The sequence below is a fragment of the Apostichopus japonicus genome, chromosome 3 (assembly GCF_037975245.1).
Source record: "Apostichopus japonicus isolate 1M-3 chromosome 3, ASM3797524v1, whole genome shotgun sequence".
Lineage (NCBI taxonomy): Eukaryota > Metazoa > Echinodermata > Holothuroidea > Aspidochirotida > Stichopodidae > Apostichopus > Apostichopus japonicus.
Genome location: NC_092563.1, coordinates 20,374,384 through 20,391,258, shown reverse-complemented (window position 1 = coordinate 20,391,258; position 16,875 = coordinate 20,374,384). Strand labels below are relative to the sequence as shown.

Genomic DNA, 16,875 nt, shown 5'->3' with positions numbered 1-16,875 from the left:
AATGTGATGCGGGTTTGGGTAGCGCCAAAACAGGGGGCGTACTTCTTATATTAAGAATCACTTCGACAGTGTGGCACATGAGCGGTTGCCTCTGAGGGGGTATGAACAGCCTAGTGTACCTTTCTTTTTCACAAAGCTATTTTCCCGTATCTATTTGCCCTACTGCCCAGAGAATGCCCCTGTCAACGCTTTCGATTGATGCTAGGTTGTATCGGACAGATCCTCGGGCATGTGAAAAAAGTGGGTAAGCACATTCGTGATCGGCAGAAACGGACTCTGAGGCTGCACGCGAGAAAAAGCGTATTGCAAACGAATTAGCCAAGACTATCGAGGGGGATGTCGGGTGTACGCATTACATTTTTCAATTGTTAATTCCGTTCTATGAAACACTCAATTTACAACTAATAATTTAGCGGGCAGTTGTTCCTAGTCTCTTATCCATGCCTTATGTGGTATCATTAGGTGATTGACGTATACTGATTATAGTGGTATTTGTTGACTATGTGTATGTCGATGAGCAATATCAAAAATTGGTGGCGCTAAGTAATGTTTACTAAATGCAAACGAGAAGAACATTTCAACATTAGGATATTATCGTAATCCAAACGTTCAAAACAGTTTTGAAATATTTTTTGACGCTATGAAATGTATTTAATTGAAATTTATATTGATTTATAAACACGTAGTGGATATTTAATAGTCTTATGGTATGTACCGCGACATTGTAAAATAGAGAAAAGTCAGCAACATTAGATGTAAACCAATTTTCCATGTTTCTGGCAACGATTAGGAATTCCACCAATTTCGAAAGCAGGTAAGTTGTTAATTTTGGACAAATTCGTCATCTAAGTTAACTGAAAGATTACTGATTACATATTCTCAGTGAAAATAAAACGTATGCAATCTGTACTGTTGCTTACATCCAGAAAAGTTGTATGGTCCATGGTAAAGTATAGTTTACCATATTCATTGTAGGGCCTGCGAACTTTCATTGTGTTGCATCAGTTATCGAACGGTGACTACAGTATTGTGCCTCTATAGCCTAAGCAGTGTTACTGTTAACTTTGTCAGAAGAAAATCATTAAGTAGGACTTAACTTAATTTGCAATATGTTATTCGATCATAAATGTAGCGAAGTAAAATAGAGCAGTGATGCATTGTGACTCGTATTTGTATAGACTTTTGCATAATATGAGGGTTAAACTATTTTATGATTGGAAAACATGTGAGTAGCAATGCATGGACACTTCAAAGTTCGGACACGTAAGCCTTGAAACACCCCAAAACTATAACTTCCTTTTATTGGCAAATATGGAAGTACTTGCTTGCACACGGGTCATTTTGGAGAGAAAATAACTGTAGCTTCGTAGTTTTTCGTGAAATTGGCTCTAGCTGTAGGTTATCATGTTTAAATTGTGTATTTCGTAGGGGTGTCCGAACTTCGCAGTGTTCCGAACTTCGCAATACTGACTAGCCTATACCCTAGGCCTACAAATTACAAAATATATATAGGCCTAGGGCCCTATTCATTCATTTGTGTACAAATCTCGTACTAGGCTATAGGCATATCCTTAGGTGAAAACATGATTAGTCAATCACTGTTTAGTGATTGCCCATTGTAGAAATGCAATGTAAGTTGCAATACAGCATAGACCCTTCTGTAGTTGCAAACTGTGCCAGCTTGAGGGATCCAATACTTGTTTGTCCATGGTTCAAGTTTGTCTATCAGTGTAATCATGTTTAACACAATTTGCAAAGTAAATGTATTGTACAACACCATTCTAGGCCTAAGAAACTTAATTTATTCGTAAGGACAAAACTATTCTGTTAGTAATTTTACATAATTAATTTTTTTCTTCACATTTTGGATTATTATATATAGCCTCTACGTTTCAGACTGTACACATACGGAATAAAGTACTTTGGATGCAGCCAGTCTTCAAAGGTATCAGTGCAGTTGTAGGCTACAAATAGTCATGGCATTGCCTCCAGAAAAAGTGGCTGAACTGAAGCAAATAATACACAATGAACTTAACAAGGTACAGTACTACACTTGACCACAGTAACTTAAGATGATTGGAAATGTTACTATATATTAGCTATCATCTGCAGCATACCTTTCAACAAGCAATAGCAAATTTGTGTTTTGCCATGAGCAACATAAAGGAAAGTTTTATATGAGCCTAAAGCATACATGTTGTAATGACATGCCTAAAAAGCACATGTTAGAACATATGTTAGAACTGCATTTCTAGTGACCTATGGGCATTGGTAGAGTCTAGTGGTAATGTTTATATTATATTTATATTGCACTGCATGCGCTGTATATTTATTTTATTGAGTCTCTTCCCACTGGTCGGCAAGTTAACATCCTTCGTCATGATACTATCTTTGTCTAAACTAGATATTTATGTGCATTGTAAGTGGTAAGGTATATGATTGAACCTATATCTATAGACCTACTGTAAGACTTGTAAGTGGCTGCTTAGTGTTATTTTTCACACATTTCTCAGCATCCAATTTCACCAATTTCCTTGGTTTTTTTTATATGATTGGCTGAATAAGTATCTATCTATATCTATCTATCCTACAGTGGTTCATGACATATCCTTATGTAAAGTTGATAATTACTGTTAAGTGCTCCTTTTGCTGTTGCAAAGGTCAGTGTGTATTATTTGAGTGACAATTCTGATTTCATGGTCACTCACTAATGGCTATCTCTGCAGATGGACGTTCACAATAAGATCCAAGAAGTTCTTGCAGAATCCTTCCAAGGTGAGCTGCCGAGAGAAGGAGATGTAGAGACAATCGGTGAACAGGAGATCTTGGAGGCGCTGAGAAAGAAAGGAATTGTAGATGACATCATGCAACAGCTGCAGATCAGTGGTACTAGTGAATCACATGAGGAACGATTACCATGGCAACAGACGTTATCTACCAAACCTGCAACCCATCATGTTGACAGGGAGAGCACCTTCCAAACCGTTCCACTAAACAAAGGTAATTCAAGTATAAGGTACGAGAAAATTTATTTCTCAGTTCGAATATTTGTCTATCACATGTGCTTATTAGTAGTAGAAGTAAGTTGAGTCTCGTCTATCCGACATGCTCAGTGATCTACACCGCCATGTATCACGATCTTGCGGAGGGTTTATTACTTCCTCGAAATTGTTAATGTTAAACGTCCTTAAATTGCGACTTTATTTAGCCAAGCAAGGTAGTCATGGGCCTTCCTACTGGTTTAGCAGTATGTCTCAATGCTTCTCTTAAAGCAACCTTTGCTGGAGCGTCCTCCTGGAGTCTTGCTACATGACCGAAAAATCTCAATCTTCTATGTTCGACTATGGGTGACCAAGGTGTTTGGTTGGTTTCATTGTAGAGCTCATCGTTTGATAACCAATTGTTATTGGTCCATCTAATGTTGAGAATATTACGAAGTAGTCTCCTTTGAAATGTGTGAAATTTGCTTATTGGAGACCAATTTTTTATTGTCTCAGGTTTGTGTTCAAGATATTTTTGACTCCTGTTTAAATTTTTATAGCATAAAATTAATTATCAAAAATCAATTCAAAATCTGCTTAAAAAAATTTTGAAGTTTTTTTTTTTAATACGCTTCCTCTAACCTCTAGCCAGCGTTGATCCAACAAGGAGATACCTCTATTTTCAACTCACTGGAGGAAAAGCATTTTTGGAGCATCTTCAAGAGGGAGAGCCGTTACCAGGTCGTCAGTGTTCCACCTTTACAATACATCTACATTTTAGGGGTCAAAGGTTCAAAACCAAGCCTGTCCCATGTGCATGTGACCCGGACTTTAAAGAAGGGTTTCTTCTGGAGCTGCATGACCAAAAAGGAGGTGCGTGCTCCAAATATTTTGAAAATGATCTGTGGTCCAGAACAAGGATTAGTTTTATCTGGTATCATTTTATGCTGCATGGATTGATCTCATTACTATATGGATGCAAAAATGTATTTTTATTCTCAGAACAAATGTATTATCAATATCCTCTGATCAAGATATTGTGCAAACCCTTATTACATGATGTCTAATTTAAACTGTAAACAAAATGTAGCACACACTGTGTGATATTGTACAGTGTTCCTGATTACTCTTTGTAAAATTTATACCTGGCTGTAACAAACATTTGGTGAAAATATTTGATGAGTTTTTCTCATTGATTCCTTAAGAGGTTGGGTAACCTTGAACTGCCCTGGCTTCCCTACACTCTTACTGTCTGAAATTCTTAATCTTCTCCGTAACGTCTGTTACATAAAGTCAGGATGCTCTCTTTCCACCCCTGTCGATCTTCTGCAGCTCTTCTCACATCGGACCAGCTTCTCCAGCCATTCTTGTCTCTTTCTTTAGTTACTGTCCTTCTCCAAGTTGTCTTGGGTCTGCCAACCTTCCTCCTTCCTTCTGGTGCCCATTCCATTGCTACTCTTGCATGATTTCTTACTGTACCATGCAAGTTTACTTGTACTGTAGCAAGTTCCCTTACATCTGAATATGATATGACACTCACACGCCCCAACCCAGCTCTCCATCACGTCTACCAATGACCCTTTAATGACAACGTCCATATGCCGCAGGAGTTCTAATTTACATCAGTTGCCATTCATCATTTTTTTTTTTTTTTGGTTCATCTTTAACAGGTGATGCATCAAGGATGGCAGATGCCACCACTCTCCTAGCCATGTCAGACCCCATTCACTTAGTCCTCATCAAGACAGAGCCCTCGGGTGATACAACCCTCCTGTCCTCCAACCATCTAGATTGGAGAACTGTTTTATGTTGCGACTTTGCCAGACAAAGCATTCCTGTTGAGTTAATGGGTATAGGTATGTACAGTCAGTCAGTGTGTGATATACAGACTACATGTAACTTAACACATGTGTGTTCTAAGCATTCCTGTTGAGTTAATGGGTATAGGTATACACAGTCAGTGTGTCATATATAGACTTGTATGTAACTCAAATACCAAGAAAAAGCATTCCTGTTGAGTTAATGGGTATAGATATATACAGTCAGTGTGTCATATATATATATAGCCATGTATGTAACTCAAATACCAAGACAAAGCATTCCTGTTGAGTTAATGGGTATAGGTACACTATACACAGTCAGTGTGTCACATATAGACTACATGTAAATCAAACACCAAGACAAAGCATCCCTGTTGAGTTAATGGGTATAGGTATGTACAGTCAGTGTGTCATATATAGACTACATGTAACTTAACACAAGTGCAAAGATGTATATGATGTGTTCTAAACATTATTGCAGTCTTTTAAATGTTTTATGATTAACATCCTTCATATACGTCAACAATGCTATTCAAATCTCAAACACTAATGCTTACCTTGTGTGTTGCTCAATATTGGTTTGCAAGTTGCTTTTGTTTTAAAATTATACTTCCAGGAGAAGAGAATAAAGTACCAGTTGGAATCATTGAAGTCAAGCTAGAGGTTCTGCCAATTCCGCAGCAGATATTGAGCAACGAAGTCATTGCAACTCAGGTAAAATTCAGACATCTTTAAAAATATGAACCTGTCAGCCTGTACTACATAAGGACCATATTTGATCACTGAAGCCTAAAAGCCCTGAATTCTATGACATACATTTTTACACTAGATTTCATTTTCAGGCAATTTCAGCTTAAATCTAAGCTGCAAAAGTCTATTCTCAGTATGGGGGCTGGAAATGAGAGAAAACAGAGTTCAGATGTTATGAATTTATATATGTTGGGCACTACAGCAATACAAGATCTCACCTGGTCGTATATTTATTTCAAACAGTCAAGCAAAGTTCAAAGCAATAGTAAAACATAATACCTTTCTTGTACATTATACCAGTGTTTCTTTGAGCTGGAATGTGCTTGTGAGTATTCTACTCACAAACTCTATCATGGAAACTTGTCAATAATTAGCCAAATGCAATGGTTGTTAAATTATTTGCTACAGGTATGGAAAGAAAAATATTCTCCCAATGTTTTTCTATTTATTCAGGCTTTTTTCTATCCCTACATTTGTTGTACATTTTCATAGTGGTGATCTGGACAACCTGAACAATACATGATCCAGTCTTCCATTAAACATTAATCTTTGTTTGCAAACCAACTCTGCTGTTCTGCTGTCAAAAAAAAAAGTCAAGGTTGTTTGAGGAATTAAACAACAATCTGGCCCGAGTTACCAGGACGTTTTCATTCATGACGAAGGATTTTGTTTTCACAATAACAGGTCAATTTGGAAAGGAGTCGTGTTTCTGAGAGAGAGAGGTTATTTCTGGTTTATGCTAAACAGTGGTGGAAGGAATATCTTCAGATCCGAGAAACTCACCAGAACAGATTAGTGAAGATATTTGCTCAGGTAATGTACCCTGCAACTGTTGTCAAAATCTAATTTAATTAAATCAAATGAAATTTAAGTGTGACGACCTGGTTTATACGTAGTATGCGAGGTAACTTGGGCTGGCCGAACAGGCTTCACCGACTATGGGTTGGAGAGGTTCAGTTAGCAGAATGCAGGGCTTGCATCCCCAAGGTCTCTGGGTTGAATGTCTTAACTCTTTTTCAAGTTTGTTTTTTTATTTCCCACACAGATTTACATTCTTCATTTACTTATGTAAAGTTCAATTTTAAATGGAAACTTTACAGTTTTCATTAATTTGTATCAGTTTTATTACTGAGTTATCTTTCACACTCTGATAGCTTTCACAACTGGTGACATTTCATTTCTAAAATTATTCAACCCTATTTGTACTCTCCACCAAATCCCTCACAATTGTTGTTCAAATTGAATATTGTGTCATTTGTGGAAAGAATCTTAAAGGAGTATATATTCTACCTCATATATTGTGTTCATGTATATGAATGTATGGAAAATACTATTTTTATGTTATGTTGTATCCGCAGAACCAGATGCTTAGTCATAATAAAATCACATTTAGATAAAGCCAACTTATACTCTCCTACTATTTGTGGCCATATCTTTTTTGTTAATAGATACTTCAAATATGATCAGTGGACCTATACTATCTACTCTTCTTTCACTTTATATATTTTTCTTTTGAATTTGAAATTTTGATTTGAAAAACAATGAGACAAGAAGGAATCGTGCCAAGTAGTTTGTAACGTTGAAAAGTTCAGATGATACTCTTTATAACTGAAAGGCCCAGAATTTGCTTTCTCTAGAACATCCACTTGCATGATTTTAGAGTCACCTTTGCACCTATTTTTTGCACACCATTCCACCAAGCTCAGGTTCAATTAACTATTTCATCATTTCCTGTACCAGGCAGTGAGGCAACATTGTTTCATGCATAGCATTACCAATGCATGTCACCGTTTCTGTTTCGACCACTTCTCTTTTCATTCATCTTTCTTTGACAGGATGAAAATGCTGCCAATAGGTTTGTGTGTTTGTATGTGAAGCCACTACGAGCTGGTAGATTATTGGACACACCTCGCCAAGCAGCCCGCTTCATCAGCGTGATCGGTTTCGAGAGGTCCTCGACGGTTGGCGGCGGCCAACCAAAGGAACAGTGGAACTCCTCGCACGCTTTCCTATGTAAAAATAGAGGGGTATGTCGTAGCTTTTTACCGAAAATTTGCTGAAAAGAAATCCAGGAAGGAATCTGAGGTTGATTAATCGCAACATTATTATGAGTGAAACTGCGGACCAAACGCAAGAAGCCTTGCGAAATGTTTAGCGTGTTTACCATTTAAGGTTGTTTTGAATTTTATGATGCAGTACTTTTGATATGTGATGCATAACCCTCTCTGTTCGGACCCTCTTTAGGATTGCGAAGACCACGCCATCTTACTATGTAACCTTCTTCTTGGGTTTGGTCTCAATGCTTTTGTCTGCGTCGGAACCAAAGTGAAAGGTGCGGCTCAAACCTGGGTGGTCACCATCAGCCCTGATGGCCTGGTCACGTTTTGGGAATCTCTCTCTGGTCACAGGTATTATTTAAAGATATCATTCATTGTGTATCTTGTGTACTAATCCCTAGATTTGTTACCCTAATCCTGGATTATTCGGATCTGTTATCCAAACAGTCTTATCGCTATAATACTGCACATTCATGTTACTACATGCCAGTATTTAAAATTTAGATAACTACTGTAATAGAGTGCATTTTGTTGTCAAAAAACAAGTTTCTACAGTTTGTCCAATACTGACATTTTCATGTTCAATCGTTATATGTTCTAGTAACTGAACAGCAGAAAATTTGAGTAGGAAATTAGAGGCAAATATGATCAAGATTGGTGTGAGTAGAGTAGAGGAAAATAGTTTTCTTTACCATTTCTAGTCTAATGTTCATTTACAGCAAATGCACAACAAAAGCACAGAGAAAAAAAATACTAGATAAGCTTCGAGCGCTTGACCGTATTGTAGTCGACATTCAAAAGCAAAGTTTCATAAACAGTCAGAGAAGTCAGATAATTTATCAAGGATTTTCACAGCTTACTGATGGAAAGTTCTTGTTTTAACATCAAATGTCCACAGTCCAAAGCAGCTCGGGTACAATTTAAGCATTGATTCTGAGGGATGGGGGTCTATAAATGGATTGTGGCTTAGTCCTGATGGAAGATACTGGTTCATAGGCCTGAAAGTTTGCAGACTGACCTTTTAAAGCACATTGTACTATGTAAGGGTCTGTAACGATGAAAAACTTCACTAACGTTTAGTAGACTAGATTATCTAGACTTTTCTCCCAAACCGGACAAACCTCCGGTCCTGAAAATGTCCTGATATTAGGTACCACTGTTAAATCATACCATGGAGAATGGTCACTACCCTGCTACTACCTGGTATGTTCCTCTCATAGGTACATCCATCAACCAGTCAACCCCGATGACCCTCCGTCAGTCCAGCTACCGAGGCCGCAGTACCCATTCAGGACGATCGGCTGTATTTTCAACCATCGAACATTCTTTGCTAATTGTCAGGTAATCTAAATTCTTTTGATTTGTCACACTTGTTTGCGTTCAATGTGCTCATATTTTGTACCAAAAATGTCATGAAAGTTATTTTTAGCTCCTTCTGTCATCCATAAATACATTTTGCTACAAATTGTCCACAATTTGTTGTCCAAATACTACAACTCAGTTTGGTCATCATTCTATTAGTTGATGTACTGTGTAGTTACCAAAGTAACAAACAGCCAACCTTCTTTTTTTTGTGTGTGCTATGTTCCACCCTTTCTTTTTCTTTTACCTAAATTTAAGATAGAAGCAGTAATTTTGACCAGTCTGAGCATCTAGAATTGAAATTATGAAACAAACTTTAAAATGTAGCGAACTGACAAAAAAAAAAACCTAGCATGGACCCGTAGTACTATGAACCAGTAGAGCCAGAAAACTAACACGTGTGGAAGATAACAGAAACAATGTGTTATTCATGACACCTTGTTCGACCTGTGTTTACAACACTCTCATTCTCTGTGAAAGACACCTCAATTTCGTGACAAAAAATGTACCTTGTTGAGGATTTTAATTATGGCTGTGTGTCATTGGTTGAGGTCCATTAAGGGTGGCTGTCAGTTGTCTGTGTTAATAATGCAATGCATAGTCAAGTGTTTCAGTGGGAAAACTTGGCCCAACTGGATTTTATGAAGAAATATATTTTCATCCTCACTCAGTGAAGTTTTTACATCCACATAAAAATTCTTTAAAACAATGTTATAACATTTTCTGGTCTGATCTGGGCACACCCTATAGTGAGTGACTTCATAATGGCATATGAGCTGTCAAAGTATTTGCTGTTCTTTGCTGTAATAATTTTATTACTACAAAAGTATCATATTCTCTCCCAAAGTTTTGGTGGCGTAGGACCCTTTTAGGATTGCCGAGTAAAACGGTAGTCGTTAATGTTTTCAGTTGGATCCTTTGGACTTTGCTGTATCTTCATGAATATTGATTTTCTTCTGGCAGCCTTCAGACAACGTAGACGTCTGCTGTTTCGATCTCCACGATGAATCTCTGTGGAAGTCGATGAGTCCAGACGCAATCCAGTCAGTCTGCGGTACCTCAAGTCAAGTAAGATTAGGAACACCTTCTTTTTTCACCCGTATGTGTGTTTTACCTATGTTGAGTTTAGTATAGCTGTATAGTTAAGTGCAGGATAACCAAGTTGGTTAGAAAGCCACAGAGTAGCTCATTCACAAATGGACCCTGGTTTTCCTTAATGCTCTCTCGTTTCAAGTTGGCGGTCGTCATAGAATATTTCGTCCGTATTTCTGTCTTTGAAGAAAAAAACAATTGTTAAAACTGACTAGGTTTTTCGGTGTAGAAAGTGCAAATTCCATTCCTATTTTATTACACCCATACAAGATGTGTCACGTCAAATAAAGAAAAAAGATCAGTTTTCTCACACCACACCACAGGCTACTTGGATTTGTATGATCAACTAAATGGTGCGAAGGAGGTACAAAAAAGTACCCCTCCCTCCCTCCAACCCTCCTCCAAACCCCTCTCCAGCTTCCTCTGTCCACAGTTCAGGGTGTATGTCAAGTTTCCGTCAAGTTGATGTATTTACACACTCAAGAGTTCACATGACATACACATGCCATGTGTTTCTAAAACCTAACAATGATAATGAAACATGACACATGCAAACTTTTTTTGTTCTTAAAAAGAATTGAATCTTTCAAACAAAGTTGGAACCAGTATAGATCTCATTACATGGAAAATAGTTTGGAAGATACTAACAAAAAAAAAACACATGGCAAGTTGTGAAGTTAAATGTATCAGAATTTGATACCTTAGAGGGAAGTAGAGTCTGATTTATAGCCTCTCTATGACACTGATTTGTGGGCTTGGCCTCAGACTTAATTTGATTCCTTAAGTCACGATCCGATCATTTCGTCGAGAGAGCCAATTTTAAATTCAAGACAAAATTCTAAGAACTGAAATGTACTGGCAATTAAGGATTGCAAATTGCTTCAACAAAATATGTGGAGTTTATCCAACCTTGACGAATCTCACTAATAAGAGATTTGTTTCTTCTTTCTCCCTCTGGGAGTGAGTCCAGTCAAATCGAGAAGATGGTGGCAGGGTCTGGAGAGCAAAAGAAGACAAACTTACTTCTTAGTTTATGATTGCAAGAATTGTTAAGAACAACATCAAACATAATTTACAGAAAAATTAAATATGTGTAGCAAAACCTTTGCTACTTGTTTAATAGAACGTGTTGTTTTAAGATAGATTATAACTTGTATAATTATGAACATTTTAATACTTACATATATTTGGATACTCTTCAGTATAAAATGGTGTAAAAGTAAGTGGGCCTGAGGTTTCGATCCTAGCAGGATCTTCTTCAGAGCTGAATGTATAACACAGATAATGATGATCAAAGGGGGGGGTGGGGAGGGGACGAGGGGGGAGGGGAGCTCTGTTTGATTCTTAGGAGGGGATCATTCGGTAAAAAAAAAGAAGAGGTACAGTATATAAGACATGGAGAGCAACTTGCTTTGGGAATTATTTTATTTATTATTCATTTGGTTTCTTGGGAGGGGTCAATAATTGCCAGGGGGGGGACTTCTGTTATTGACTTCACTTTTTGATTCATGTTGTTGTGATAATGCTTTGTAGCCCTGGACAATTTCTATATGTTACCCTTGAAACAATGGAGAATGTATTGTAAAATGATCACAAATAGAGCATTTTACCTGTTGAACAAAAAAAGAGAAGCCAGTAGAATGATTTTTAGCTCAAATTTCCAATATTTTTCTTTTCAATCAGTCTTTGTGGCCCCACCCAGTACCTCTAATATCCAATCTCTTGGACTCGTCTCTAGCAAGCAATGACCTGGAACTGCAGCTGAGAGCGCTTGTGGTAGATCAAAGAAAGGTATGTATGCACTACTATTACAGACCAGTGGGGTTAAGACTTTGGGGTGGGAGGAGGGGGCATTGGAAGAGGGGGCGAGGTGAGAGAAAATACACCAAAATAGTGCACTGCAAGCTTCTTTGTAAACTTTGTTTCCTATGTTGCCCATGTATGTGAGCTGAGTTCTGCACTGTTAGCTTGACTTTCTTTCAGGTAACCACTTTAAGGTGCAGGGGAAGGGAATGCCATATATGTTGGTGTGCTATTTAACTACCAGATTGTCACTAAACAATCACAAACAAACAAGAGCTTTATTTAGCATGTAATGGCCTATTGCCATAAATATCTACCGTATGTCGCTCATAATATGATTGCCGTCGATCAAAATTGGGCACCCTCTTTGGTTCTTTACTCTCAAAGGTCACTAATTGGTGAGTATAAAACCATTTCAAAGTTGAACAGTTAAATGCTACCTTCAGCAGTATTTTAGTAGCGTTATGACGTGGCAAGCAAAACAAAGAAGAGAGATCGGTTGTGCATATTTTGGTTAACAAACTCAGCCAGCTTGTCGACGTGAGTTATTTTTTATTTTTTCGTCTTGCATCTCTCCAGGATATGGGGTTAACCACCGTTTGGGATGACGAACTCTCTTACCTCTTGAATCAAGCACTGGCGGCGTACGAGTTAGAGAGGTCAACGGGGGTCACGGCTGGCAACGAGGAATTCCAGCACGCGATACGCAAAGCCATCCCAGACGGTCACACTTTCAAAGGCTTTCCCATACAGTTTGTACACAGAAACGCAAGGAGGGCATTCTCAACATGTTTCAGGCAAGTCGATTTGAAAAATCTGTCGTGAAAAAAGTTTGTTATAAATGGAAGGGAGAGGCGAAAGCTTAAACGTACAACAGACTGTGCTTCCACATTTTAATTTGGTGCAGTAACATTTTTGCCCTCTCCTGGCTGGGGAATGCTTTATTACTGTAAACTTGGTCGGTGAGTTTGCGGGTTATGTTCGGGCACAGTTAACTGTTTATCTGTTCATGCATTATGCTAATGAGTTGTGTGCTATAAATTATGTACAACTGTAAGTATCATATCAACAACATGGTGATGAAGGATGGAACCCAACACCGTGGGTTGATGGAACCTTGTAAACATGTTATCAGAGATCATTTGCATCTCATTCACCCATTGCTTGGAACAATCTCTTTTTTCTTTGGTTGTCTTCTTTGGAGAGCTGAATTTATGGGCTCCATGCTAAACCTGATAGCCAATCTAATTGGCCTTATGACTGTTTGATATTAAAAGGGCAGTTTTTCTTAAGAAGAGAATGTGATATCATCTTAAAATGTGTGGAGTTTTTAGTTTTCGAGGGAATGTCACATGTGTCAAAGATATCCTTTCTTTCATAAAGTCATCCTTTGAAAGTCTTAATAAGTTCCCATTTATCGGGTTGTTATGTTTTAATTGAAATTTGTACTATCACGTGAAAATTCTGTCAAGAGTGAAAATACAGCAGAAACCAGAAAGGAAGTTTACAGTCATGGAATAGATTGTTTATAGTTCATTTAATTGCCTGAATTTTAAGGGCCCAAAAAATTCAGCTTTCATTCAAAAATTTGCCGGGAAAGTGAAATAACATTTTTACAATTGCGAATCGAATCCTATTAAGCTGCAGCTGTAACATAAGTTTTTTCGTAATTTTTCAATTTCATAATTTTGAATGATTTACTTTAGCAGATGAAAACGATTTTTTTCCCCACCTTATACCTTCGTAATATTGAAGTTTTGTCCTTTTTCCAAACCACAGGTCACCCGTCTGTGAAGAGATAGTCTGTTGCCGTGGAGACCATGTAAGGTTAGGTTTAAGAGTCAGGGTGTTTTGTTACCCAGAGTCTGCCTGCGCTGTTTGGATCATGTTTGCCTGCAAATATAAGTCTGTCTTATGAAGGTGAAGGTCAAAGGTCTTATGAAGGTGAAGGTCAAAGGTCGTGAACTTGGCCGATATGGTCCTTCGCTCACCAGCAACAAAGAAAAATGGAATCAAAGCAGTTCAAACTGCTTGGACACCTCAGTAATGGAATGGCTGTTGAATATTGCAGGGAGTGTCTGTGATTATGGCAGAGGAGCCTTTCAAATAGATGATTGTCCTTTGTAGTGAAAGGTCAATTAATGACTGTCATGGCCCTTCAGCTGAGGTGAGGTCTCTCGATACTAGAATGGTAGAGAGCAGCCCTGCAAAAACAAGTGTGTGTTATGACAGTGAATGTCACAGTTCTTACTCAACATAGGAATAAACAGAATCTGAGCTATTGGGGAAGTTTGGACTCTGCTTCTTGAATATTATGGCAGAGGAACCTTGTTAACACATGTCTGTGTTATGATAATGAGGGTCAAAGGTCGTGGTCTGGCATGATATGTTCCTTTATTCAATAGTAGGTATAATCAAAATCACATTTGTTGGAATAGTTTGGATCACACAACTGGAATGGCTCTTGAATATTACAGCAGAGAAAGTTTGCACATTAGCTGATGTCATCCTTCCCTTAAAGGCATTGAAGACTTGCACAGAAAGAAACGTCTCTTGCCGGTAATCGGACCTAGTTTCGAATGAGGTGTAACAGAAGTGTTAGACACCACCATCGATCCCAGATAATACACACACAACTTGCTACCGTCGGTAATTAGACACTAGTGCACAGTCAATACATGCAGCTACAGTCAATACCCACAACACAGTGTACATAGCAGCGATGGACATCTCAGGAGTAGATAAAAGATAACAACGTATCACGTTTCATTACTGCCTGCATTTTGTAGCGACACGAACAAAACGTCACTTGCAAGCAATGGAAAGTTAACTTTTTCAGATGGCCGCACGCGGTTTGGGGCGAGTCTTTAATGCCTTTAACTACAGAACAGAATCAGTGCGGTTAAAGGAGTTTGAACTCCTCTGTGTAAGAGTGGTTGTTAAAATATGAAAGAGAGGCATATATGCCTATATGACAGAGGAAGGGGCTTAAATATGACAGAGAGGCATAATAGCCTGTATGACAGAGGAAGGGGGAGGGGGTAACCTGGTAACCACTTCCTTGTCCACTATACTATTGTGATGATTCTCACTCTCGATATGCATATTCATTGCATCATTGTTTAGAATAATGGTTGTGTCCTGAAGTAGAACTATAGGTCAATTTAAGTCTTTCCAATTTACAACAATTTACAAGTTACAATTTGATACCGGATTTGCACAATAGTATCTTTCTCCCCTTCTTTAAAGCAAAGCACCTTGAACATTAAGCTGAACATCAGGGTTTCATTCTCAATTTTCATTCAACATGTTTAAAAAAACAAAAAGAAAAAATAAATAAATACATCATCAAAAACATTTACAGTCATTCATACTATTTATTATATATTATATATTTGTGACTAAATGGAATTAAGAAATCAAAGTTTGATATTTGTTATCGTCAACACACGATTTTGCATGAGTCAAATAAATATTGTAAATCCAATACTAGAAGTACTTCTGAACTTCACTTTCAACAACCAATCAAAGCCTCAGTTTCAACAACCAATCAAAGTTTCAACAACCAATCAAAGCCTCTGAATATTCATGGGGGAGTTTAATAGTCAGAGGCAAAAGGTAGAGGGTTCAATCTAGGGGCCAAGAACTTTGAAGTGCAGTGGGACATGTGACTTTGATTTGATTTGAGGATACAAACTGCAAAATCACCTCAAAATTCCCCTCTGTGAATTCTGTGCAAGCAATTCCAGTATTTGAATGTTTTGCAACAAAAATAGCACTTCTTAATATTATGTTTGGTTTAACTTCCCAAGTAAAGGACCTTTCTAATGTCAGTTTCCTTTAATTTATCCACAAAAAAAAAATCATTTTTGAACAATAAAAGAAAACTTTCTCATTACAAAATGTGTAAAAATTGTCCTTTCCATTAACAAAAAGGGGACTCTTTGACTCTCTATGGCAAGGTGAACTTTAGGGTTATGTCATAAAACTTAGGGATGGGGAGGGGACAGGTTCCCCCAAACTCAAATTATAATTTGAACTTAAATGAAACTGCACTAAGGACCAGCTGTCAATAAGCTGGCTGGCAGAATTGGAAATTCCATTACTTAGAAAATGGCCACAAGATGAAAATTTTGGTTCGAATTTTCTTCAATGATTATTCACATCATTTACAATGCAGACCATTCCTATGTTGTACACTGTGTTAATGTTTGTTTTAACCTCTCGAGAGATGTTTAATGCTTACCAAAACCTTGATATACTTTTACTACCTTGCCCTATAATATTGTAGTATATATGTACAATAATGAAATGTTTGTCAATCAAGGGCGGCGGAAGCACTTTTAATCTGGGGGGGCACCGACATCAAAGGGCACTTTGCAGAAATTCGAGTGGACTGATGCAGCCTTACATTTAGTACCCTTTATAACTCTTATTACATTACCTTATTTGCGTATACAAATCACTACATCAACGCCCACCCCCCCCCCTCCCTCAAGGAAAATATGCATACTAGCACTGCAATATACAATGTGCAAATTGGGAAACAAGGAACAAGTTTTCTTTTGAGACAAAATGAGGTGAAACCATGCTAGTTGCTAATGTAGGAATCTTCCAAATGAGAGTTTATTTCTTGTTAATATCATAACGATTCTTTTCCATTCGAAATAGCTTTGAGTTTGACCCACAGAAATTCATTAAAAGTCAGGGGTGTAGCCATGATTTGCAAAGTTGTATGCACGACTATCTGAGCGGAGCGCCACCATCGGTTGGCGCGGAGCGTACTAGAAAACTTTTTGGTTTTACAAACCCCTCAGATGGCCGGAAACGGCCCTTCCCGAGTTTTCATGCTGCTTCCCTGGCCTCTTGCTTACTTGAGACACCTCAATTTTTATGTAGAAAAAGGGCACATTTTTAACCTGAGGAAAAGTGGGGGGGCACGTGCCCCCTGTGCCCCCCCGGTTCCGCCGCCCTTGTTGTCAATACATTTTCACCTTTTTGTTTTCTTCT

At 38.0% G+C, this 16,875-nt stretch overlaps 1 protein-coding gene across 2 annotated transcripts; it reads left to right on the top strand.

The window, feature by feature from the left end:
* The first annotated feature begins 621 nt into the window (after positions 1-621).
* LOC139965391 (centrosomal protein of 76 kDa-like) lies at positions 622-15,352 on the top strand. Of its 2 annotated transcripts, none has more exons than XM_071967712.1 (14): positions 622-814; positions 1,897-2,039; positions 2,727-3,000; positions 3,630-3,854; positions 4,652-4,837; positions 5,418-5,515; positions 6,236-6,364; positions 7,387-7,578; positions 7,796-7,959; positions 8,829-8,949; positions 9,934-10,038; positions 11,746-11,853; positions 12,445-12,662; positions 13,645-15,352. In XM_071967712.1, exons 2-14 carry the CDS (start codon positions 1,977-1,979, stop codon positions 13,781-13,783), a joined length of 2,022 nt encoding a protein of 673 aa, XP_071823813.1. In that variant the 5' UTR covers positions 622-814; positions 1,897-1,976; the 3' UTR covers positions 13,784-15,352. The 2 variants fall into 2 exon arrangements, with proteins under 2 accessions (XP_071823813.1, XP_071823812.1); XM_071967711.1 differs by having other exon boundaries at positions 1,883-2,039.
* The last annotated feature ends 1,523 nt before the right edge of the window (positions 15,353-16,875 follow it).

Bases quoted from the DNA above. Each gene is read 5' to 3' on its own strand.
- LOC139965391 (XM_071967712.1), top strand. From the start codon at position 1,977: ATGGCATTGCCTCCAGAAAAAGTGGCTGAACTGAAGCAAATAATACAC. The intron at 6,365-7,386 runs GTAATGTACCCT...TTTCTTTGACAG, and splicing joins TAGTGAAGATATTTGCTCAG to GATGAAAATGCTGCCAATAG. The intron at 7,579-7,795 runs GTATGTCGTAGC...GACCCTCTTTAG, and splicing joins TCCTATGTAAAAATAGAGGG to GATTGCGAAGACCACGCCAT.